At 39.3% G+C, this 26,593-nt stretch overlaps 1 protein-coding gene across 2 annotated transcripts; it reads left to right on the forward strand.

Moving 5' to 3' along the window:
- Positions 1–33: 33 nt before the first annotated feature.
- On the forward strand, positions 34–26,270 carry EXOC5 (exocyst complex component 5). 2 transcript variants are annotated; one of them, XM_042047334.1, is made up of 19 exons: positions 34–143; positions 4,733–4,824; positions 7,114–7,261; positions 7,649–7,843; positions 12,011–12,075; positions 12,513–12,541; positions 12,688–12,797; positions 13,268–13,312; positions 13,421–13,561; positions 14,659–14,741; positions 15,184–15,393; positions 15,642–15,677; positions 16,569–16,716; positions 18,803–18,911; positions 19,725–19,845; positions 20,258–20,344; positions 22,582–22,690; positions 23,671–23,886; positions 24,035–26,270. In XM_042047334.1, exons 1-19 carry the CDS (start codon positions 117–119, stop codon positions 24,221–24,223), a joined length of 2,160 nt encoding a protein of 719 aa, XP_041903268.1. In that variant the 5' UTR covers positions 34–116; the 3' UTR covers positions 24,224–26,270. The 2 variants fall into 2 exon arrangements, with proteins under 2 accessions (XP_041903268.1, XP_041903269.1); XM_042047335.1 differs by lacking the exon at positions 15,642–15,677.
- The last annotated feature ends 323 nt before the right edge of the window (positions 26,271–26,593 follow it).

A 26,593-nucleotide genomic window follows, 5' to 3' on the forward strand; every position in this document is an offset into this window, starting at 1 on the left:
CGGCCGCCGCTGCTGCTGCCGGGGCGGGGGACACAATGGGCGGCAGCGGCGGGGCGGCGGCGGCGGAGAAGGGGCGCTGAGGAGCCGCCGCCCTCCTTCCCTCCCTCCCTGCGGCCATGGCCACCACGGCCGAGCTCTTCGAGGTGGGTGCGGGCCCCGCGGGCCGGGGGCCGGGCGGCGCTGGCCGGGCCGGCTCGCTGAGGGGATGCGGCGGCCTCTCCCTGGGGAAGGGCGGGCGGTGTGTGGGGCTGGGGAAGCGGGGGAGCCCCGGTGCCGCCCCGGGGGGTGCGGTGCCCACCTTGCCCCGCTGCAGGGCCTCCCTCCCGGCCGGCTCCTGGGTGCTGGCAGCGGACGGGGGACAGGCCACGCCAGGCCCGGCCCCGCGCTCCTTCTGCCGAAGGCACCGCTTCGCCTGACCCCGGCGCTGAGGTGTCAGTGGGGCTGGCGTGAAATAAGGAAATAAATGACTTTGCCCTCCCTTTACCCGCGGTGGAAGCGAGGCACGGAAGGAGAATAGCTCAGGCAAGGCCACGCAGGAGCAGGGCAGGAATAGCAGGAATCTGTCAAATTCTTCCCGTGGAATCGCAGAATGCCCGTAGTTGGAAGAGACGCATGAGGATCATCTCCCTTCTGAAGGGAGCCTGCAGGAAAGATGGAGGGGGGACTTTTTACGAGAGTGTGTAGTGACAGGACAGGGGGAATGGCTTCAAACTGAAAGAGAGTAGGTTTAGGTTATATATTAGGAAGAATAATATCACCCGCTCGACTGTGAGGGTGCTGAGGCCCTGGCACAGGTTGCCCAGAGAAGCTGTGGCTGCCCCATCTCTTGAAGTGTCCCAGGCCAGGTTGGACAAGGCTTGGAGCAACGTGGGATAGTGGAAGGTGTCCCTGCCCATGGCAGGGGGTTGGAACGAGATGATCTTTGAGGTCTTTTCCAACCCAAACCATTCTGTGACTCCAGTTCCTGGCCTGGACCATGAGCTCTCCTGATAAACTCGTGATAAATGGACAGTTTGTCTCTACTTCCTCTTCACAGGGACATGGTGTCATCACCAGGTGTCCTGTATTTGCTCTCCAAGTCTCTCAAAAGCTGGTTGTTCATCTCGTGGGTTATCACTGGGACTCACTTTGCCTGCCCAGCCTTCAGGAAAGGGTCTTCCTGTTTCTCTGGAAGATCCTATATTTGGGGTTTGTGTAAATGCATTGTGTGCACTTGAAATTATGAATCACTGTGATGGCACACGAGTGTTATGACTCACATCTTTTGGTTTGCATAGCTTTAAAAAATAGCAGGACTAAAATACTGTGTTCCTGTAGCTGGATGCCAGGTATGGTACCCTCCCTCCACCCTCTAGGACCCCCTTGATTTCTCAACACGATGACAGTGCAGTTCTGTGCTTTGTGGGATGCTGAGTGTCAGGTAACTTGAATATGGAAAGAAAACTGTATGTTTTGGCTGCTTTGGGTCATGCAACAACTTTTTTCCATTTTGCAATAGCAATAAAGATGAAATTGCAAATTAGGTGAGATTTTTGCCTGGAGATTGGGGCTGGAATTTGTGTTTTCCACTGTGGAATCCAGCTTGTTTCTCCTGCTTTCACTTCTCTTTCATTCTGAAGGCAAGAGAGTTTTTGTTGATGTCCACTGATTTAATGTTGCCTAGTCAGTTAGTTTGAAATTGCTGCCTTACATAAGAGCATAAAGATGAGTTTGTTATGGGAGTAACCCTTAGCTGTCTTCTGAGGGTGGAATTTGATTACCATGTTTTCATGAGCATGTGTTCTAAAGTAAATTTCAGTAGAGATATGTGAAATTGTATAGTAGGATCTGTGCCGAAAATTGACACAACATGAACTCAGTTCTCCCTCACATAACTTAAAGCATAATTTAACAATGGATACTTCTAAACTGGTTTTTAATTTGGCTGGGTCCAGCCTAGTTTCATTTGTAAACACCAGATCAAACCAGGTTATCATGCACTTCAGGCATATCTCTTATTAAATCAGGAGTATTGGCTGAATGGATGGGATCACGTTAATTCATCTGGAGCCAGAGGGAAGTTCAAAGCTCAAGAAATTGACTGTTGGGGCTCATCTGATAACAGGCAAAGGACTTGCAAATGACATTTGTAATAGCTGATTTTCAGCAATTTCTGCAGAGCAGGATAGGAGACTTAAAATAGGAATTAGGCTGTCAGCTATGAGTAACCCTGTTATCAAGATAGCATTTAAAAAAGCAAATGTGTATGGAAGATACAGACTAAAGTAAAAACTTTTGGATCTGCAGTGGAACCTGGGAAATCATGTCTTAAAAAGATACTGTTGAACTTCATTTATTCCTTATAAATCAGGTAGATTATTTTTAGGTATCCTCTGTGGAAATTTGGAAGAAAAAGCTCATTTTATTTCTCTGTTGATCAATATTGTGCACATAATATCCACTGCAGTTAATATTTCTTAAATAATACAGAACAGGATTTATATGGTTAAAAAAACCTGAAGGACAGGTCTCCTGTGTAAGTATTCCTGAAAAAACAGGTATTTTCCAGGAAGAGAGCTGCAGGTTGTTTGTGTACACATGCGCTCAAGGAATATTTAGAGGGGTATAGAGGCATGATGGGTGGAGAAAGGTTGGCACTGTAATATTCTTTTGGGGTTCTGGGGCATCTACATCAGATTTCCTTAGGAGAAGAGGCTTGCAGAAAAACTCTGTAAATATTGTTTTACAAAAAGGAAAAAATATTCAAAGTCATTATGTGTGCATAGGTGAATTATCTTTTAGTGTGAACGTCTGGGGAAGGGAGAAAGGTAGAAAACATTATCTGCACACACAGAGTATCAGTAAACTCTTTATACAGGGTTCTTCCATACTTGGCATTAGTATCCTTGTAACCACAGCAGTGCTCCAGCTGAATTACAGGGTCTTCAGAGGAAAGACTGGGGATTTTCATACAAAGGAGGAGTCCTGCAAAGAGCCCTAAGGTAATTGGGAAGCTGGAGGCCTCCCCTGAAGGGAATGTTACTGCACTGAGTGACTCATTTAATCTATAATTAAAATTGAAAGAATGTTCCCAAACTTTTAGATATCAAGATGGCATAAAGAGAGAATTTACACTTGGCATGAAAACGTGACATTGTGACTTTTGATGAAAAGGATTCATATGAAGGAAACTTCACATTGTGTATCAGGAAGGATTTGGTTAAAGAGATGAGTGACTTGTAGGGAAATTGTTTTTATATGGTATCAACCAGTTATTTTTGAAGTTTAGCCAAGGAGGCTGAGCACAACACAGTTACTTGAGTCAGCCTGTGGATGAGGAGTTATTGAGTGATAAAATTTCTGCCCTGTCTATCAGGATTCAGCATGTAACAAAGTATGTTTAAAAACCTTTTATCTTCCTGGTTAGTGGCTGGGCCTGACTGGATAGGGCATCATTTGTTTCTGAGGAAAGAGACCTTGAACGGGCAATATTTGCTTTTCAACCCTTGGTTTTAGTTACGAAACTAACTCTGTGATGCTGTTTTTCCACTCCTTATTACTCGTGACAAAGTTTCAGACACATTGATACAGTAATCAATGTAACGCCTGTGTAGGTCTAGTTTGGTTTTTTTTTACTACTTTCATTTTTTTTCAACTAAATTTTATCAAAGGCAGTGGTAGCATGTTCACTTGTTTCATTAAATACCCTTGTTAGCCAGAGCCACTCCCAGCTCTATTTTGGGTTGTTTCACACTTTTAGAACTGTTGCTGCTTGTAATTTAAAAGCTTTCTATAAAGTCCTGCTGGTTATGAGAACACTTTTCTTACTGGCCTTAGATGTGCTGATGTTGGCACCTAATCAATGCTGCTGAAGTGATAAATACCATTATTTTTAATGATAGAACTTGGATTGTGTTTAGAGCAATTTTGTATTAACTACATGATGAAGCATTTGAGCTGGTGTAAGTATTAGGAGGTCTTGGGTTTGTAAGTGAGGCCTCTGCCTTCAGAAAACCTTGTTGGGTGGAAAAGTAATTGTACCTCTTTACCCTTGAGCGGTGTTTTTATGGAAGAACCAGCAAACATTATGGAAGAAGCTTGTGTAACCTTGAGTTTTAGTATCACTCATGCCTTGTTTTTTCTACTTGTGGAAATCAAATTCATCCCCTATTTTTATGCCTTTTTTCCTCCTTTTTATCTGTTCTGTTTCTGCAGCTGCAGTTTGATGTTGGGTTCTGTCCAGCATCATCTTGTGCTGGGTTGTTTGGGCAGTGCCTTGATCAGTTCTGTCTGTGATGCCATGGTGTGACAGAGAGTTGAACAACTGTAAAAACCCCTTATTTTGCCACGTAATTTTTGTAGGCAGATGAATTCTCTGATGTGTTTTGCTGTGCAGCTGATGGTTGGCTCTGGTGATGTAACCTCTCAAATCATCTGCAGGGTTTAGGCACTTTGTAATGACAAGTCACAAGCTCAGCTGCAAATAAGGTCATTTAGAGCCAACTCTTCACAGACCTGCAGCAAATTCTTTGCAAGTAGTCTGATAATATCTAGACTTGATGTTCCAACTCACCATATTAAAAGCATTGTTCTCAACAATAAATACGTAAACCCAAGAGGTGATGGAATAATTGTCAACACTGTACTTTTGATTATAGTAAAGCTTCTAAACACTTCCAAAATGATGTGTGAGCACCTGCTGAATCAACAACCTGCTGTGACACATTGTAAAGAGTTTTTCTTCTGTGGCCAGGAGCCTTTTGTGGCAGATGAATACATTGAACGCCTGGCATGGAGAACACCTGGGGGAGGTTCCAGAGGTGGAGAAGCTTTCGATCCGAAAAGGTAAAAATCAAATTGCACAATGGTCACAGGGAATGTATCTCTAATTGTACTGTTTTATTCCACATATAACAACAAGCCTGTGTGCAGTGGTGCTGTGTGTCCAAGGAGGTTTTCATTTGGGAGAATTGCTAAAATTTGTGACCATGAGCCAATTATTCAGAACTAATTACTCAGTAACAAGAGCTGGGAAAGTCACTTTCTGATTGAGACCTTTTGAATGAAGGAGAATTGATGTTGTTTGTGCTTGTCAGACATGAATGTTTCTAAGTACTGGAGTTGCTGGATTCAAGCATAATACAAGGCTTCACTGCTATGAGAGTTAAGCCAATTTAATGAGTTTCTTACTTTAGTTTCCTGAGCTGCCTTGTTTTAAGACACAATAGTTTGCAAATAAAAGGCACAGAAAAGTGGAATGGCAAGAGAGGCAGCTCTGGGGATGAGATCTCATGATAAGCTAATCTGATTTACTAAAATATCAGAAAATTAACCTGACACAGTCAAAGGACATTTCTTTTGAAGCACTCTGGCTCTTTGGAGGCGTGTGAGAAGAGAAAGGATATTGTTGAATTTCTAGCAAGATGCTGGACCCTTGACATTCAGTCTGGGGCCTGTATCCTATGCAGAGCTTTGCATGTGGTTTAAGTGGGAAGAAGCCTGGAAATACACAACATTGTTCCCTGGAGCTCTTTCTCTGTGCTTGTGCCCAGTATATACTTTAGGGTAGTTCATGATTTGCACCAGTACCAATTCAGTTTAACAGATCTTCTGCATTTCTGCTGGTTTGCTTGTGTGAACTTCTGTGAGGCACTTTCATATTTTTCAGGACAATCAGGAGAAACCTGCAACAGTAAATATTTTTCTTGTGGCATCTTCTAGTATTGATCTGGGAGCCAAAATTAATATTAAAAAACAAACAGATCTTTTGGTGTCTATTTTTTTCATTTTTAGAAGATGCTGCTTTTGTTTGCTAGAAAGAGTATTGGAGTCTTTTATTTCTTTTCTGAAAACCTGACCAGCAGCTGCCTCTTCTGCTTTTTTTCCTTTCTCAACATATTCAGCACTGTTGTTGAATAAGTGCTGAGTTGACACAAGACCTGTTTAAAAAACAAACCCCAGCCTGAATCAGTTTGTTAAAATTAATAGAGACTGCCTGCATTTCTCTAGGCTTTTGTTTGAAAGAATGCTTTGTGTCACTGTTGATTAAATTTGATTTTCAATATACTTCTGTAAACTTAGATGTGTTCCTTGTGGTTTTCTGTGGAATCTACTGCAATGTGCTTGCTCTTGGGCTTCTGGCAAGCAGGGAGTGAAGGAGAGGAGTCACCAACATCTGCCTCAATCCAGTTTTCTCTAAGAAGTTGTGTCTTCATGCAACTGACTGGGCTAAAAGCCTCTTCTGACATTAAACCTGGACAGCGGAGTTCTGAAATGTTTCAGATGTTTTCAGTTATTAGCATGAGTTTTATGGCTGTGGAGGATCTGGGAATAATCCATTTCTTGTCCAGTGACTGGGATATTTAGAAAAGTAAGAGCTGAAAATATGACTGAAATGGGACAGAATGGACAAAAACAGGAGTGAGAAAGAGAGCGATGTTGAGACTAGGATGAAGACAGCAGAGGAAATTCAAGAATGCATTCAGATGTACTTTGATTGGGAGGAGTAAAATGTGAGTCTGAAAGAAAAGTCAATGATGGGAAAGGGCAGAAAAGCCCTCTAAAATGGATATAGGAAGAAGTGAAGTCAGTCAGAACAACGTGAAATTATGACTGTATTAGTTACTTGTAAATCAGCATTACAGTAAGTAATTATTAATAACTTTACAGTAACAAGTACAGTAGAAAATATTTTTCTGTTGTATCCCTTACACTGAAGGCATGTAGTGGTCTAAGCTTTCTTTTTCCATATGAGACTTACTTAGGGAAGATGGGGATGTAGGGGTTTTTTATCTGTGGCAGAGCTGCATTGTTGAGTGATTGATATTTTGGTGTTCCTCTCTCCTTTGGCCCACCATACACAGAGTTTTTATGTTGGCATAGAGAGCTACACAACCAGGGAGATGTAGTTTAAAACAAGATTTTAGAAACAGAAAATTTCTAAACTTTAAATAAATTCAAAATTTATTTTTAAAAAATTTATTTATTTAAATTTACAATTTAGAAACATTTCTAAGTTGGACATGGTTAGATCAGCCTTGTAGGCAAATTGCTTTTTCTGAGGGGTTTTAAGCTCTGCAGAAGACAGTGTCTTTCAAACTAAAGCCTGTTTTCCCGTATTTTATTCTTAATCAGATTATTGGAAGAATTTGTAAATCATATCCAAGAATTACAGGTAATGGATGAAAGGATTCAGAGGAAGGTGGAGAAACTTGAACAACAGTGCCAGAAGGAAGCAAAGGAATTTGCCAAGAAAGTACAAGAGCTGCAGAAAAGCAACCAGGTAAATCCAAAGGGTAGAGTCAGTGGGAAGCTGTGCAAGTTTTCAAAGCATCCTGTGCTCCTCTAACATTTCTTGATACAGGGTGTTGCTGTTTCAGATAAGAATAAAGAGGGTTTGGTGACAGTTTCTCCTGTCAAAGGGGGATTATCTGCATGTTTCATTAATGAGTGTTAGCAATGCTGGAAGTGGGGAGTCTTCATAATAATTTAAAGGAAGACACTAAACTTTAATGGGTTGTTTGTAATTAATTAGCAGTTCTGAGTAGCTCTGTGGTTCTGAGATGCAGCATCTGCATTCACGGTGCTTCTTCCTGAAGGAAATCTTGTGTTTCCTGAAGTACATGAAATGGAAATCGTGAGTTTAGTGTCCCTCTCCGTGTTCTCCCAGGTTGCCTTCCAACATTTCCAAGAACTGGATGAGCACATCAGCTATGTAGCAACTAAGGTCTGTCACCTTGGTGACCAGCTGGAGGGGGTAAACACGCCACGGCAACGGGCTGTGGAGGCTCAGAAGCTGATGAAATACTTTAATGAGTTTCTGGATGGAGAGCTGAAGTCTGATGTTTTTACAAACTCTGAAAAGGTAAGAGCTGTCAGCGGGATGAAAGCAGTTCAAAGCAATAAGCGGGACTGCCCTAATTACAAGCTGCTACCATGACTTACCATGGTCAGACTTCAAACCACTGAGTGACTGACTTGTTAAAGTTTCATTGTTCTGAAATGTAAATTAACAACACTGGGCTGCAGATTGCTGATAAAGCATTTGTATTCAGTGATGCTTAATGTGGCAATGTTGGCATTTTTCATTTTATGAAATTATCAGAGATTTGGGAAGCGCTGGGAGCGCAACTTTGGAGTGCAATACAATATCTGCCTCTTTCCTTTGAACCCCTTGCCTCAGATCCATCCTGTAAAGCAGACTGTTTCTGAATGCAACTTCTTTGTGAAACTTTGCTCTGTTGGGTCAGTCCACTGGCCTTGGATACCTTTTTGTCACAGCATGCCTTTGGGCTTTGTATAGTCCTGTGGTTATGTCTCCACCCTTGGAATTTAGAGGAACCAGGCAGGAAAACTTCAAAGAAATGTTCAAGCATTTTGTTTTTCTTGCGCTTCAATAGTATGTTCATGAAGCAAATACAATCTGAGTGGTGTGACAAACAGAAATAAACTGAAGGAAAAGAGTCCAGCTCTAAGCAAAAGGGCACATTGGATTTCCCACTGCACTTTAAGTAAAGTTGTTGATTTGGGTTTGTTGGTGGTTTTTTTGTGTGGTATATTCTGAAGAATCTTCCCCCTCTCCTTAAATTCTCGGCAGTGGTATGGTTGTAGTCAGGAAAAAAATTATAATATGTGGAAACAGCAAAACCTTGATTTGCACATTCGGCAAAAAAAGATGTTCTTGAAATGCAGCTCACAGAAGACCTGAGAGCAGGTTAATAGTCACCCCCTCCCCTCTGAGCTGGAGGTATCTCTCAGGGAAATGAAAAGCTAACCATTTTATATAGTTGTATTCCCAAGAAGTCAGTGCACAGTGACTTTTGACTCATGGTCTGTGCATATATGGTAATTAGCAGTTGATAGTTTGTCCTAATTCAAAAGGGAGCAGAGAAAAACTTCCGTGATTTCCAAGGGAAACAAAGGTTTCAGCATACTGGAAGTTCTTCTATGGACAGCCTTTTCCAGAGCTGCATAATTTTTTTCTTTTCTTTTTTCCTAAGGAGTAATAAAACATGCATTTTATAAATATTTAATGGCAGCATGGTGAATAGCAAAACATAAGTTAGAGAATGATGTGTTGTCTGCTCAAGAGGCTCATAGAATTCAACTTTCACTTTATTTGTAAATTAAACTTCCATGATACCTCCTGTTGGAGGACCAGAAAAACTTGGTAGATAAATAAGGTAAACCTGGAAATCAGTAAACAAATGAATTTCTGTACACCCCAAAGAATAATAAGATCCTCATCAAATCTGGAGGAAGGCAAATGTAAAGGCCTTAAGTCTTGTGCCAGGGGAAGGGTGTGGGAACACAAACAAGAATTTCTGGATACAAGTTATCTTACGGAGGCCAGTTTCAGCCAGGTGAATTCTTTAAGTTTTTCCTCCTCGTTTAAACATTAACTTGAAGAAGTGTTTGTAGAAGAGCCTGCCCAGACAGGAGCTGTTACATCTTAATGCGTCTTTGAACTAAAAATACCTCTGAAGTATGAGATGGTAACAAATATTCTTAAATGTGAAACCTTAGTGCTTTGTCAGTGTCTTCTGATCTTCAAACTGATGGGGGTTTTAGATAATGTTATGGACGATGTTATGATTTTTTTTTTTTTTTTTGTGCTCTGCCAGCCCTCACAAGCGTGGACTTTTCTTTGAGACATTGAGGGGATACTGTGAAAGGAGAGGCACAAAAAAGAATATAATACAGTTATGTTCCAATTGATACTTTCTCAATAGTGTCTGTTCTTAAAATCTGTCGGATTCCTTTCTTTCCCTACACTCCATTTGTTGCTTCTCGCTTTACTTTCTCCCAGCCATACTGAGCAATTTCTGACTTATCTCTGTGAAGGTTTTTCTTGCTGTCTTGTCCCTTTCTGTGTATTGTGTCTTCATCCTCTGAATCCTTATAATTTCCCTTGTGCTGCCAGCTAACCAATCTTTCTCCTGTACTGAAGATTCTTGATGTGAGCAAATCACTCCAGTTAACACAATTAAACTATCAAAATGACCAGCAGCTCACTTGTTTATCATGCAATAACACTGTCCTGCTTAATATGTTTACTATTATTCTTATGTCCATTTCTCTGTGTTTTGTACTTAATATCATTTCATTATGCCTTTTCACTTGTGCGTGTTGTGTGTTAAAATTCTCTCTTGCCATTATTCCCCCATGATTTTTCAGTTGTTTTTTCCCAGATACATTATAGCCTTTAAGTTGTATTTTACAAAATCAATATTTATTTTGATTTTAGTGGTTTACAGAAGCCTCATTTAATTAAAAATTAAATATGTCCAGGTTTAAGCAGAAACCGTGGAGAATTGATTTGTCATGGCTTCTCTTGTGCATAAGAAAAGGTCCTGAATTCAATAAAATCTAGGTTAGTTAACAGCTATTGTGTGAAGAGGAAACAAAGAAAATGTTGTGTTTGTGGTATTTTTTGTTGGGGTTTTTTTTGTTTGTTTGTTTTGATTTTGTAGCATTGGTGAATAACTGCTAATATATAGACAATTCTGTTGATCACAGTTGTTAGGTATTAAGGATGCTACAAGCTAATAGAAATAACTGCTCTTTCATTGGATTTATTTGAGGAGTGTAGCAGCTTCTGCCTTAAGAGGCTATTGTAACTTGACAGTTCAAAACATAAGCTGCTCTTAATAGTCAGAATGGATGCACTTTGAGTGCCCCTATTTTTGCTGAACAACCAGCCTGGTGTGATGCCTGTGCTCTCTATTCTTACCTGTGTGTCTGCTTCTATTTTTGAGAAGTTTTAATCCAGCCTGCTCTAAGTGGTGGGAGAATAAGATTTCATTACTTCCTTCCCTCTCACTTCAGTTCCCTGGATCGTCACTAATTGGAAGAACAAGATAAACTGCATATTCTCCATGTTCTCCATTGTGTCAGCTTATAAAGCTTTTAATCGTCAAATAATTCGGTTGCAAGAGGTTTCTGAGACCTTCAAGTCCAGCCATTCCCTCAGCACTGCCAAGGCCATCACTAACCCATGTCCCCAAGTGCCACACCCACATGGCTTTTAAATTCCTCCAGGGATGGGGACTCCACCACTGCCCTGGGCAGCCTGTGCCAGTGACAACCCTTTCCATGAAGAATTTTTTCCTAACATGAATCTAAACCTCCCGTGGAGGGACAACTTGAGGCTGTTTCCTCTTGTCCTGTCCCTTGTTCCCTGGGAGCAGAGCCTGACCCCCACCTGGCTGCACGCTCCTGTCAGGGAGTTGTGGAGAGTGAGAGGGTTCCCCTGAGCCTCTTTTTCTCCAGGCTGAGCCCCCCAGCTCCCTCAGCTGCTCCTCATCAGATGTGTGCTCCAGCTGTGTCAGGTTTGGCCCAGTCAGCACTGCTTAAATCCACTGAAGTTCAGTTGCAACCAGCTGCCTTCCTCACACTTTGAAATTTGTGTTTTCCATCGAAGCAGTCGCTAAGCACCACTTAGATCCCCTTCCTGTGCTGATTGATGGAAGAAGAATAATTGATAAAAGGTTTTGCTGCCCAGAACAGAGCACAGATTTGCATGCTGTGTTATCTATTTATTAACTTTTGTATTCATACATCTATTCTTATTTTGTAGCTTTGTAATTACCTGACTTCCATCTTGATTTTTGCTTTGGACCTCAGAGTTTATAAATTCTAATACATCTTCCATTTCTCCTTCTTTGGGAGAATTCTTTGCTTTGATCCCCTTTTGCCCCTTTCTCCCCTCTCCATGTCAAGCATGGTCATGGGGTTTTTTTGAGCTGTTTGTCCAGGCAGCTCACACACCTCCACCAACATCCCCGATGGGAACATGTAACAAGACTTTTCATCATATTTTGACCTATATAACTTTATGTTAAATAAAAATACCTTAAGCATCTTAGAAGTACATATGGGAACTTGAAGGGGTTGATCTCTTCCATGGGTATGTCAAGCAGCTTTAGAAATAGGAACTTTGTGTATGAAAATTGGACAGCGCAGGGGGAGGAAAGGAACAGCCCAAAATCAGGCCTTTTGTAATGATTCTGTCATGTTTTCCTCTCACCAGATTAAAGAGGCAGCTGATATTATTCAGAAACTGCATTTGATTGCACAGGAACTGCCTTTTGACAGGTAAAAACCTATCTGAACATCTTTTTAAGAAAGTAAATCTTCGCATAGCTGTGATTTTCTGATGCTTCTCTTGTCTCCCTTTTTCGTGCTGTGCTTAGTGATTCATGGAGCTTTTGAGCTGGATTGTGTGCTTATTTCTCTCTATTCTCAAATTTGTGTTCACGCACTCATGTTGTAGGATCATCTTTACATACACATCCTAAACTGCTTAACAGAGTTTTAATGGGATAATTTTGCTTTGCTGACTTAATGCTAGATTTGAATTAGATGCTTGTAGGTTTTTAGGGATATAAAGCGGGTAACTTTTCTGTCGTCTTTGTGCTACATGTTTTCATTTTTAAGCAGAGTGCCTGCTATTCGTGATCCGGGATGCCTGTGATTTCTCATGTGATGTGGATTTGAATTTAATCATGCTGGTTTTTTGTTGTTGTTAACAGGTTTTCTGAAGTAAAATCAAAGATAGCAAGTAAGTTATCTATCCAGTTCAATCCATAATGCTGTATTTGAATTGTTAAAGATGATTAAAGAAGTAAGCAATACTGTCAGTATTACAGTTTTTGCCTGTATTACGTAGCCTGATGGGTTTTTGTTGTTATCCCCTTTCCTCCCCAGGTAAGTACCACGATTTAGAGTGCCAGTTAATTCAAGAGTTTACCAGTGCTCAGCGGAGAGGAGAAATCTCCAGAATGAGAGAAGTAGCAGCAGTTCTACTTCACTTTAAGGTAAAAACTGAGGGGTTTAATTTAAATATGTGGATAAAACCAACCCACGATACAATAAGTGCCTGTTTTGAGTGAATGTATTTGCGTGGGCACAACCTCCATGTCAGATAATGTGTAACTTCAGAAGGACTGGGCTGTTCAATCTGAAATCAAATGCAGGGGAATAAAGGAGGCAGATGAAGAGGATTGGGGGCAGCATCAGTGGAGAACTTTCTAAGATAATCTCTTTTTACTGACTTTTATGCTTGAGCAAGAATGTTGAAACTTGAGGTGTAGATCCATGTAGAGTGGTGGCAAATGGAGTTATGTTAGATCTGTAACAAAAATGGGTTTGGAAAAGTCTACACACTGAATGAGTCTGTATTTTTTTACAGTAACTTTTTCACAAGCGTTGTATTTCCTTGATTTCATTTTCTACTGAAAGCATGAACAACCTGCTCTAACACTGAGTTGTTTTGCTCTTTCCACAGGGATATTCCCACTGTGTTGATGTGTACATAAAACAGTGTCAAGAGGTAATGCAGTTTGTTTTACATCATTCCTTTATTTACATTACATTGTTGATTTATTTAGTCCTATAGATTGTTGTAAATATATTCTAAGATGTGCTTCTCAACCCCTAGGGTGCATTCCTGAGGAATGATGTCTTTGAAGATGCAGCTGTTCTCTGCCAGAGAGTGAACAAGCAAGTTGGAGAAATCTTTAGCAATCCAGAGACTGTGCTAGCCAAACTCATTCAAAATATCTTTGAAGTTAAACTTCAGGTATTTCAAATTTTAACATGTTGAAGTTCATTTAGGAACCTCTTAATAACAAAAATATATCCAGTAATAGCAATTAATGAGAATTTACAGTATTTGTAATCTTTGTATAAGGGTGTAGAATTGTAACTCATTGCTCTATAACAATTCAGACAGATAATCAAGCCCATATCAAATAAATCTGCTTGTGCTCTGCATACAGGGTGACTGCAAATACTCAAACTCAATATGTAAAATTATTAGGGAATTACTGTGTTCATTGGGTAATTCATGAGATGTCATACACGAGTTTGATTCCTTCTCTATGCCCCCTACCAAGAATATGTCAGGAAAAGAACTTCCACATTTCACATCTTTAATTTGCTCCTTCTTGGATTTGGGTGTCATGTGTGAGGTTAGCATTGAATAAATGAAAATAGTTTATGTTGTGAATACTGTCTTGCAGCTAATGTAATATTTATATGAAAATCTAGAATAACTGAAAATACTACATTTTTCATCCTGCAAATACACTCACTTAAGTGCTTAAAGTTAGCAGCATGACTTTCCTTGCAAAAAGCAATTTCCCTGGAGATGCTGCTCTTATAGTATAGAGATTGAGCTTGTGTTACAACCCCAATTTTATGTATCAGTTTTGAACTAGTATTTTATGATAAATAATATTTTTGTCCAAATATTTGACGATAAGAGGGCTCTAAGCTTTCATCTGCTTTATGTATATATTATGATAAGCAAATATGTAACCATCTCCTTTCCCCACTCTCAACTGCAGAAATGCCCTGAGGCCTCTGGTGCTTTTGATTCTTAAAATGAGGGGATTTTGTGTTAGTTGGTCAGACATATTTTCAAAGCCATCTTTCTTTTGTCTTTGCTTCACACATTACTGTTTTGTAGTATTAAATCATTTTCTTCTACAAGTGTGTTTAACTCTCTCTGTGGATAATGCAGGAAGTGTGAATTAGAGATTTAAAAAACAAAGGAGAGGTGAATTGCATTTAGTAAGATCTATACTTTGCAGGAAATTCCATGTAATCTAGGAAGTAGTGAGCATGACCTGTGGTTTCCAGTTGATCTTCTAACAGGTGTACCAAATTTTACAGAGTTATGTGAAGGACCAGCTGGAAGAACACAGGAAATCAGATGCAGAACAGTATCTTAAGAATCTCTATGATCTATATACAAGGTATTTATATATCAATGATGAAATTATTGGATTGAAATTACTGGAAAATAAGTGGATTTATTGTCAAGAAAAAGAAGCAAAAAACTACTCATAAAAGCTGAAAAATTGTTATGTCTATTGACCTTTACAGTGAAGGGTTTCCTAAGGAAAGTTTAAAATGGCCATTCTTATTTTCAATGGGAATTATTGTGATTCTTCAAGAGTAATTTTAAAACTGTGCAAAAGCCAGTCCTCCCCATCTCACTGGCAACTTGATTGCAGTGGTGCTGTGTGTAATTAAACATGAATTATGTGAAATCCTTTACTTAAATGTAAAACTGCTCCAAGTCTTAATCACTGTGTAAAGTACACTGTGCTGTGTACTTTACAAGCATGTAATGCTGTAATTCATCCACAATCAACCTTTTCCTCCCCTTCCCTTCTTTGTTTCTTTTGCATAAAGAACCACTAATCTGTCAAGCAAATTGATGGAATTTAACTTGGGTACTGATAAGCAGACTTTCTTGTCTAAGCTTATCAAGGCCATTTTCATTTCCTACTTGGAGAATTACATTGAGGTGGAAATTGGCTATTTGAAAAGTAGGAGTGCTATGATTCTGCAACGCTATTATGATTCCAAAAACCACCAGAAGAGGTCCATTGGCACTGGAGGGTAAGTTCCTTCTGGGAAGTTTCATAATTTTAAAGTGGAAGGGAGGTGGTGAGGGGTGAAAAGCTGTATTTGCCATGTCAGATGCACAGTGATGAACTGCCAAAGACCTACAGCTTTTTATAATTTGCTTTTACTTTATATTCTGCTCAAAAGTGTGTTGCTCTCAGTACATGTGAAATGTACTCAGTGTATGGTATTTGTACATGCTGGAAATGAAAAATACCAGTTAAACCTATGTTTCAACTTAGGATCCAGATCCACAAAAGGACTGAAGCAAAACTAAGGTACCTAAAGCATGTATATGTGTTTATCTAAAAGCATACATTTTTTTTCACCTGCCCAGGTCTTGTGGTCCCCTCCCAAGACCTAGGAAGGGGAAAAGACCATAGCAATGTCAGTGAGAAAGCTCTTAGTGAGCCCAGAAGATGCAATGGACTTAGAGAAAGGTAAAACAAGACTTCATTATCCTCAGGGTAGAAAAACTAATGAAGGAGTAGTGAGAAGTGGGATAGGACATATTAAAACCTGTATGAAGCAGAGGTGCTAAGGCTACTGCACCTTTCAAAGAGCTGCTGGGTTCAGTGTGTCAGGAATGAGGAATGATATGGAAAAAGCAGCAATGAAGTAATGAAAAAAAAAAAGCAAAGATGACAATTTAATTTTCTTGGGGAAAATTAAATTTATTGTAGTGTGTAACTGTATGGGTTGTTTTATGCATGGAAATGTGTTGGAGCATGCTTGACTAAATCAAGGACTGCTGAGATAATGGATGAGGATGAGAGGATTTGTGGGTGTGGATGAGATAGGAAGCTCTCATTAGTGTTTGGAAAGTGCAGTGTGACAGAGTGGATGGAGGCTAAATTTGTCCACAGAGCGTAAGTGCTGTAGGATTGCAGTGAAATCACTCTTATCCCACAAAGGGGAGTAGCTGCTCCCATGTGTGAACATGCCATGCTAGAACACAGTTGACCATGGAATCAGAGGTGGTAGTTTTGCATTTACTGGCAATTTTTGTTTTTAAAGCTTGCAAGATTTGTCTTAATGCTTGCACATCCTAAACTGTGTCTTGGGTCCTGTTTTTTGAGTTAACAACTAAAAGATCCTAAATTGTTGTTGAGTTTGAGGACCAAAATTTCTACCCAGTGAAATGTTCTTGGGGTCAATCTTTGTTCCAGTATTCAAGACCTCAAAGAGAGACTAAGGCAACGAACAAACTTACCCCTGGGGCCAAGCATTGACACACATGGGGAAACTTTCCTGTCACAAGAAGTGGTGGTTAACCTTTTGCAAGAAACCAAACAAGCTTTTGAAAGATGTCACAGGGTAAGTTTGCTTCCTGTGATCTCCCTTAGTGGTATAATTTTGTGTGTGAAGTCAAGCTTTGGGCTTAAGTTTGTGGTTGAGGTGTGATAGGAAGAAGAAAGGACACTGTCAAATTCTCCTTTGTGTTTTTTATGGAAATGGAGCCACAGTGGAGGCTGAGGGTTTGCATTTCCATGTGGATCTAGTTGTGTTTTGTGAGTATTAATGCTGCCTATTTTTGGAAGAAGTGGGGATGGTTAAACCTACTGGCTACATTGCTTTTCTTACTAAATTAGACCCCACATCTGAGAAACCTTTAGTGTGGTTTTCTTTTCCTGCTTTAAAAATACACTGAATAGTTCAACAGTTGTTTTCCTGTCTCAAGTGTAATTTCTTATTACACTAGTGAATGATCACCAATAAAATGCTGAGAGGAGTAGTCTTAAACATTGTTTACATTGGTAACCCTCTGCAGTTCCTTAAATGCTTTAGACTAACATGAAAAAGGTATTTTACTTCTGATTAAATTGCTGGTTTTACTGCCTGTCAATCATATTTGTCTGGTACTTGGTGTAAATGAAAACCCTTGAAATTTAATTGCAGGCTTAAGTGTTAGTGATTTGTTTATTAGCTGAACACACTGATTGCTAGGAAATTTTCATTCCTTTAACATTCTCAAAGAGCTTAGCACAGAAAAACTTCGCATCACACATTTAGATGTTTTAATATTTTATAAACTTAGTGGGGCCAAAGATAGAACAGAGTACAGGCACGGGACTGTTACCTGCACACCCTTGGGATCACCACCTTCCTCAGGGTGAGAATCAGTGACTGTAAGGCAAGCAGGTACATCATTATTTTTCTCAATATCATAGTTGCTAGAAGCAATTGTTAAATTCATGATATAAACTAACCTTTTCCAAATATGCATAGCCCCCCTTTTTTTTTTTCTGCCTTCCTGTTGGGATCAGATTTAATATAAATTATTTTAAAATAATTGTCATGGGGTGGAAACCCCAGTGGATCTTGGCATGTAAGGAGATTTCCAGAATTAAGGTTTTAGGATTTAGGGGTGTGTGGTCAAGGCAACTCACTGTGCAAAAGATGAGTTAGTCCCTGGCTAACTAATTGTGGTATTTATGTCACATAGCAGATGTGTGCAGATACCCTGGCTCTGCCAGCTGGGATTGCTTTAGGAAGTCAGTAATTCTGCTGTAGCCATATATTTAAATGTTTCACCATTTGGGAGTCTCTGGTGTTGGGTTTTTGAGTTTTTTTGGGGGAAATACAGCAGAAATATTTGTGAGTGTTGTGTAAATTACCTCGAGTTGCAGTAGTAATCTTTCTTCCTTGAAGCTTCATAAAAGTCTTCACCTAATTCCTTAAGAACCAAAGCTGTATTTCCTAGGTAAAAAGCCCTGTCACGTTTTTCTTTAGAAAAAGGATTTACTGATAGGTTGCTGTCCGAAATCCCACGTTGCTTACAGCTCATCAAAGTCCAGATGCTGAGTGTAAATGTGGGCATTGCTGCACTTAATAAAAGTGTTCATGCTCCATTGACTCCAGCTGAACTGTGCTAAACGTAGCCGAGGTTCAGCTGCATTATTTTTGCTCCAGTGATAAAAGAACACAAACTGGAGGTCCAGCTAACCCAGGGTCCTGCTTCTCACTGTGGCCAGTGCCAGGAGAGTATTAAAAGAATAAAAATGCAAGGTATGGATAGAGTAATCTCTTCTGTATGCATTTTCCCAGCATCTAGTGGCATACAGGTTAGGTAATTCCTGAGACTGCATCTGGAAAACTGCTGTAAGGACTATTAATTTATATCCTCTTTTATTATTACTCTTATTATTAGAAACTGTTTATGCTTTTGCTTATTGTAGCATCCTGTAGCAGCTTCAGTTTACCTGTAAATGCTGAAGGGTTTATTGATATTATAGGCTGTTCCTGAATAATTCTCTGTATGGATATTTTTCATTTAGAATAAAATTCCAATTAATCTGGAATACTTGTTACATTTTAAGCTTATCCCCTATGCAATATCCAGTAAACTTTCAAATCTATGTAGAACTGACCTTTAGGATATTTTTTTTCTTTTTCTTTAAAGCTCTCTGATCCCTCTGACTTACCCAAGAATGCTTTCAGAATTTTTTCTATGCTTGTAGAGTTCTTATGTACTGAACACATCGATTATGCATTAGAAACAGGCCTTGCTGGTGAGTACAGTATTTCCTGAGCATTTCATCTCCTTGGCCTTTCTGTGCAGGTGATCTTTGCTGTGCCTTATTGATTGGCCTTATTCAGGATGTGTTGCTTAAATGAAATTTGTTTAGTGTGTTTGGGGGTCGACATTTAATGGCTTCTAAAGTGTAACTTTCATTTGGAGAATTGATGCATGGATGGAAATGTACTTCTGTCTTCAAAAACTTTTTTATCACAGAAATTGGGACATCAGCATTCCCTCTCTCTGTATTCTGTGTCGTAATAGGAGAATATTTTTATATTACTATAAATATATTAATATAATATATAATATTACATATATATAATATTAATATAGTATTAACATATAATATTATATATAAAAATAATACATAATTTCTAATATATAAATATATTAATATAAAAATATTAATAGTGTTTGTTTATAGGAATTCTGTGCTTGTTTGTATATTCATGTGTTTGGAGTGACAGTAAATAAGAAAACTTCTTGTTTAAAGAAGTTAAAATCTCACAGTTAGAACCCGTCTTTCTTACAAGACAGCATCAAACTCATGTTCTGAAGGAGTTTTTAAATTGACTGCTCTGTTTTGCTTTCAGAAATGTTACCAGTAAGGTATTTCTGTGCTTATGCTTGTTACTAATATAGCTACGAGAAGAGTTCTATATATGGCACCGTGGTAAATTTTTGAAACTCTAAGCCTGTGATTGAAGCATTCATGGAAAAATTCTGCATATTTAAAAAGTCATCATGCTAATTATAAGAACTGCATATCGTTACAATTCTAATGAAACTTTCTTTGCTTTAGGCATTCCCTGTTCTGATTCAAAGAATGCAAATCTTTATTTCTTGGATGTTGTCCACCAGGCCAATACTATTTTCCATTTATTTGACAAGCAGTTCAATGATCATCTGATGCCATTGATCAGGTACCTTTGTTTTAATTAACATTTCTTCTCGTCGTTTTTTTGGTGAAGGAAGCAATTCTTTTTTATTTCTCATCTCTATTAAGAGGAGTTTGTGCTTGGAGTTGTTCAGCTTGATATTGTGGAAGATAAAATACTGTCGTGGGAGGTGGAAGAAGGGAAGTTTAAACAAATTGGTTCCTTTGGAAACAAATGGCAGAGGGCAAGCTCCAGGAGTATTGCTAGGAAGGAGAGACATGTTGCTCCTTGGAGACTTTGCTGCTGTATTCCAGGTGGGACTAAAGGGGATTTGTGGCTGTGCCCTTTTCCTGATGGGGTGGGAAATCTTCGCTAGATCCCATTGGAAGCAGCAAACCCAGCAGACAAATTTGTTTTGATATTTTAACACTGTCACACATCTTCTATACTGTTACAGTTCCTCTCCTAAATTATCTGAATGCCTTCAGAAGAAAAAGGACATCATAGAACAAATGGAAGTGAAGCTGGATATGGGCATTGATAGGCAAGTAGAAATTTATACTTTCTCTTAATCTTTTAAACCACACCTTTGTGATACATGTTAACTGTCCTTTTAAACACGAATTATTCCTGAACTCAAAATGGATATTTAAATTTTTTTTTTAAACAGATAAACATACATTACTGTGCATAGGAAATTTAGATTCTGTGTGAGTAGAGGGTCATGTTTTCCATGGCAGATTTCTGACCCATAAATGCTTCTGGAAGGATGTTAAAGGATTTTGGTTATGTCGAAAGAGTGCAATAATTCAGTATTACCTTATTGTCTCAAACTGGTTTTTTTCTACTTTGAAAGAGGGAGAAATCATTGATTGAAATAGGTTAAACACTTGCAGGATTTCCATTAGGAGCAAGGTTTGACAAAAATAGGTTAAATGATTTGCTGGGATCTGTGCAGTGCTATGGATTAGACCGAGTCGTGGAAGTCTGGAGACCTGGAATAATTTTGATTCTGACATTGACTTGCTTTGAGGTTGTGACTCATTTAATCTTTTTTCTATTTCTCAGAATAAAAATGAGGGGATAGCTATAAAAATTGCAAATTAAAATCACAGCTGTTTTGCAGCAGAGGAAAAAAGTAAACTAACGAGCTTAATATTAGGAAATGGAGCTGTTGTGTGATGCCCTACTTTTGATTTGGTGTATTATTTTTATGCAAGTGCAAAGAGAAAGCTGGAAAGAGGCGATGTAAGTGGCAATTGAGATTTTAGCTGCTCCTGCTAAGTGACCTTAGAAGTTTAAACACAAAGTTGGAAATACTTGAAGCACCGAGGCCATAAGCTTAGATCTAGATGCATACAGGTCAGGCGTCCATATTACAATGGTTTGTATCTGTTTGAGTTAAATAATTAATCTCTTAAAGACTTAGGAGAACAAGTTCTTGTCAGAAGACAGTACATTCAGAGGTTTGTGGATGAAGAATTCAAAAAAATTTGTGTTTTCAGCACATTAAAAAGAGAGATTTGAGATGAGCATTACATATAAAATGTGTTTGTGGGGCTGTTTTATGCTGCTTTGTGGTGCTGCTGATGCTGTTGAGAATTGATTGTCTTGCTTAAAGGAATGAGTTTAAAACGTAAAGTAAATTTTTGAAATGTTGATGGATTCAGCTTTATCCAATCTGGAAAATTCCAAGTGCAGCTTCTTGTAAACCATTCCCAGCAATTATCTACCTCAGTAAAAGTGATTTATTAGCCAAACAGAATTAGTTCACCTGGCTGTCTCTCAATATATATTTTGTGTAAACAGTCTTCTGGGAGTATTTATTCCAAATGGAAATTGAGGAGAATGCAAAATATACTTTCTTTAAATTATATGTATTGTGGAATGAAGTACACCTGAAGTGCAAGCCTGAGCTCTGGGCATAGGAAAAAAGAAGTTTTTCCCCTCTCTGGATACCTGTATTTTTTTTCCACCCCACTCCAGCTTGAATCCTTCAATGCCTGTAATGTCCTTGACAGTTTTCTTTGGGAAGGATGGAGGGGTGAGGGGGGTGAAGGAAGGGGAGTAGAAAAGAAGAGAGCCAGGGGGATGTTCCTGGCCAAGGTGGGTACTGGGAGAGGTTTGCAGCCTCTGTCGCCTGCTTTTCTGTTTGACCTTTGCTTTGGACTCGAAAGAAAGCAGGGCCTTGACCTTATATAATGTTCTGAACAGATAAATCCTATAAAGGAGAAATAATTGATGCTGTAAAACTCCATTAGATTTCTGGGAACAAGAGAAGTACCAAGCTCTGGCAAAGGAAGAGCTTTTTTTCTTCCCCCTCACCCTTCCTTCATTTTCCAAGTATTTTCTGATGCTTGCTTCTGACTGATGTGCAATGTGATCTGACTCTGCTGACCTCCTTGGAATGCTTCTGTCGGATTCTCTCTGCATTGAAGGATGCTATCCAGTCTCTTTGAAGAGCTGGATTTGAATGGATTACCTCACAATTAGTGTGTCCCCTTTAAAAGTAGCAGGCCAGCAGGCTGTGTGCTGTGCTCCAAGACACTACCTTGGAGGAAAGAGTTTTTGGGAGATTTTTTTGGCTGATGCTCCTTTTCCTAACTGCTTACATAAAATCAAGTATATCTTCTCTATAGAAAAATGTTGGGTGCTGGGGTTTTCCCTCATTGCCTTATGCTGCTTAGTTTTATACAGAATCATGTCAGTATATGTAAATATGAAAATCAAGGAAATGAAAAAGTTCCCTTGAAAACCCGGTCTGTATTTGTAACTTTAAAGGACACTGAATTGTATGATTGGACAGATGAAGCACATCTTGGCTGCAGAGCAAAAGAAGACGGATTTCAAACCAGAAGATGAAAACAATGTTTTGATTCAATACACAAATGTAAGTAACAAAGTCCCAGCTCATGCGTGTTGTCAGGTACAAGATGTTCCTTACCACACTCCCATTAGACAAAATGTGCATTTGCTTAATTTACTTCCATTTAGCACCAAGCACTTCCAAACCCTGTTGTGGACTATTTTCTCAAGCTGAAAAGGAACATGAGTAGTTTTTATCTAGTGTCAGACACAAATCAGTGGGTGCTGGAGGAACTGGCACATTCTTCCCCCTCCCAAGAGGCCCAGATTTGGAACAATGCTTTCAGCTGATAATTAGCTTTAAGCTATCAGTTTCAGAAAATCAATTATCAGGTACTCTCTAGTTGCTGGATTCTTTTTCCTCTCTGAATGGCAGGAACATGGCAGAGCATCACAGGTATGGCACGAACATTTTGCTGCACAGTGTTGTCCTTCCCATTGAGTGTGTCTGAATTCCAGCCTAGGGGTGCTGGGGTGGCTCACATCAGGCTCTTTTTTGGGAACAAGGCAGGGATTAGTAGGGAACAAACTCAATGGGAAGAAGTGAGAGCATTCCCTGAGTGCTTGCAGCCAGGTGGGAATGGGAGAAGTGCAGCAGTAGGATGTAGAGTCTGGTACTCTGTGGGAAGGGTGAAAATCCCTGTATAGCTATTAATTTGGATTTATATTGTGACTCACAAGAGGTTTTTGATCACACACCCATTGGATCATTGAATTAAAAGTCCAAGTTAAAATGTTCTATTCTGAACTGATACGAACCATAACTTAATAGAATCTTGTCTTGCAGCCATCTTTCTACTCACATTTTTGCATCTTTGTGTGGCAAATAAAAAGAAATTTGGAAAGTTCTTAATTGGAGAATGACTAATTTCAGTGATGTGTTTTGAAAGTTTAAAGTGAGTGACTGATGTTCGGCTTACGATGTGGAAGCCACTTTGAGAAGAGCAGAGTTCTAGAAAGTAGATTACCAAATTCTTATTTACTTCTTTGTATTTTTGAATCTAGGCTTGTGTTAAAGTCTGTGGCTATGTTAGAAAACAAGTGGAAAAGATCAGGAATTCCATGGATGGTAAGAATGTGGACACAGTTTTGATGGAGCTTGGGGTTCGTTTCCACCGCCTCATCTATGAACACCTACAGCAATATTCCTACAGCTGCATGGGAGGAATGCTGGCCATTTGTGACGTGGCTGAGTACAGGAAGTGTGCCAAAGACTTCAAGGTGAGCCTGTCCATGAGGAGAGAATCATGGTTGTAAATCCTCTCTCAGGAGGAAGCATTTTCAAGATGTAGATGGACATTCTGTTACAAGACTTCAAGCAACTCTAATTATTTCTGGGATTTTTTTCTTTGTTTTCTCTTGCCCACAGATTGCGCTGGTCTTACAGCTCTTTGATACCCTGCATGCACTTTGCAACCTTCTGGTTGTAGCCCCAGATAATCTGAAGCAGGTTTGCTCAGGAGAACAGCTTGCTAACCTGGACAAGAACATCCTTCACTCCTTTGTCCAGCTGCGTGTCGACTACAGATCTGCTCGTCTCGCTCGCCACTTCAGCTGAGAGCCTGGCAGGAAACCTCACACCTTTGGGCAGCCTCAGTTGTTAGAAAGCACAGGGAATTACTTCTTACCAACCATGGGTGTAACTTTTGTGGGACAATGACTGTTCAGGGTAAAGCAGCAGCCATATTTAAACCTGACCATGTAGAAGGCGAGCAGGTAAAAATCTGGATGATGTTTCATGTTAGCTTAAGTTCTCCCAGTGAAGAATTTCACAAATCTACTTGCTACTGATATATTTTTTTTTTTAATTGGAAACATGTCAGTGTAGGAGAGCAAATGGTGCATTGAAAGTATCTTAGTCTTCAATATTGAATTATCAGATACCATTTGTCAGACTTGAACTGCAGAGCATAGCATAGGTAATGGATTACATAGAATAGACCAGTGTAAAAACATTCTTCATCAATTTTAATGACTTAGACTTCAGCACAGCTAATCATAATCAAATTATCTTTGATTGGTGTTTCTAAGTCATTTCTTTCATTTAAAACATTATCCTGCTCAATGTAATTTCTTGCTCTAATTAATTAGCTTGGAATTTCTTTGAGATGTAGGAGTAAAACACCATCCCAGAAAGACATAATTTATTCATTGTGTAGCATTCTAAACAGAACTAAAGTGGTGGAAAGTTTTGGATTTTTTAATTTTATTTTTGGTTCTTTGGCTTTGTTTATTTTGTAACCTAATAGTCGAGGGCCCACTGGAATGTACTGGCATTGTATGATCTGACATTATTGTTTCTGTTTGATACCAGCACACTGAATTTTATATATGCTCCTGAAGTAAATGCAGCTGCCTTGCCTAAGGCAAGTGAAGGTGCCTATTACAAGTGAAGGTGCCCATTGTTGGGTTACTGTAAAAGAACTTTTTCTCCTGTCTCATTTTGTGTGTAAATGAATTCAAATTCTAATGAAGTAAAAGGATAAAATGTAGCCCAGTTTTTCCTATGTGGCAGGAATGGCTCCAGCAAAAACCTTGTGCTGAAGAGAATTGATCCTCAGTGCCTGAGCAATATAAAATGTTGAAGTGTGTGAAAGCTGCTCTTCCACTGATCATAACTTTAATATTGGACAGAGGCTACTCTGTGTGTGTTGTGCTCCAGGGTTTATGCAGTTGTTCCTGACGTGGACCCATAGGGTGCATACAGTGAACTGAAGCAACACTGGTGTTTGAAACATCTGGGGTGGCTTTTCCACAAGCAGCTGGAAATTGTTGTAAATAGACCTTTTTTCAGAGTGGGTTCTTTCAGATTGGAGCTGCAGTGGAACAAATCCTTTCTAACACGTTCCTTTTACTGTGGGCTCAGCACATTACGGAAACTTCTTTGTCTCCCACCTCCAGAGCAGCATTTCTATCCATTCACTTTATGGGTTGGTCAAATAATTTTATTTTCCTCTTCTGTTAATGAATTCCCAGGTGTAGTCATTATTGACAAGACTTGTTGGAACTTCTCTTGCTTAGCTGGGGTTCTCCTGCTTCATTTTGGATTTAGGGGAGCATTCTGTCAGTAAGCAAGGGAATGGATGCCAGCCTGGCTCACAGTATCCAGGGAGTCTGGCTGCTCTGCTGGGCTGCTCTGCTCTATTCCTTGGCCATGGCAAAGCCACAAAGGGGTTTGGACACTGGAGGAGGCACCTGCTTGTAGTGCTGCCATTTTTGTCTCAAAAGCTCTGATGTGAATTCAGATGATACCTCTCTGTTACCTCTGTAACTGAAAGCCAACAATTTTAAGGCTGTGGTTTTATGAACCAATACAAAATCTTTCTACAAAAAAAAAAGTGTCAATTTGCTAACACTTCAGAACAGTGAACATCATCTTGGGATTGCAGATCACAGAAGTGCTTCAGAATTTGTTGTATGACTGTTTGAATTTTTTTAAGGTTGTATGAAATGTATTTACCATATTTCTTGCTTTATTAGCTGTGTTTTCCATGCATATGCTCAGTGCAATATTTCCATTATGCCTGTTAACAGGAGGCAGCAAAAAGTAGGTGAATACTTAGATATGTAAACTCTTCCTCAATAAAAATAATTCCTTCCAGATACTTTTTTCATTTCATTTCCATGTTCCTCAAAGATATTTATACTCAATTGTATAAGCCCTTCTATAAAAAAAAAAAGAAAGAAAAAAAAAATAAAAGAATAAAAGTGATTTTACTGACCAAATTTATCACTGGTGTGAGCTTTCCCCTTCCTTTAAAAAATCTCCCTATGCACACACTGAAAGTTTCTATTTCTGGAGAAGGCTGCATTGTCAGTAAGTTTATTTTATAATACAAGTTGGATTGGGATGGGGTGGGGGAACTATAATTTTCACACATTTTTAAGTTTAGAGCTCTTACAGCATGTAATTTAGAAAAATATTTCC

This window comes from Corvus kubaryi, unplaced genomic scaffold, assembly GCF_017639235.1.
Source record: "Corvus kubaryi isolate FWS band 111438036 unplaced genomic scaffold, C.kubaryi_AGA036_p1.0 66, whole genome shotgun sequence".
Lineage (NCBI taxonomy): Eukaryota > Metazoa > Chordata > Aves > Passeriformes > Corvidae > Corvus > Corvus kubaryi.

Coding starts and splice junctions, on each gene's coding strand:
- EXOC5 (XM_042047334.1), top strand. CDS start 117: ATGGCCACCACGGCCGAGCTCTTCGAG. Junction 16,717..18,802: donor CTTTTGAAAGATGTCACAGG/GTAAGTTTGCTT, acceptor TTTTCTTTAAAG/CTCTCTGATCCCTCTGACTT. Junction 23,887..24,034: donor AGTGTGCCAAAGACTTCAAG/GTGAGCCTGTCC, acceptor TCTTGCCCACAG/ATTGCGCTGGTCTTACAGCT.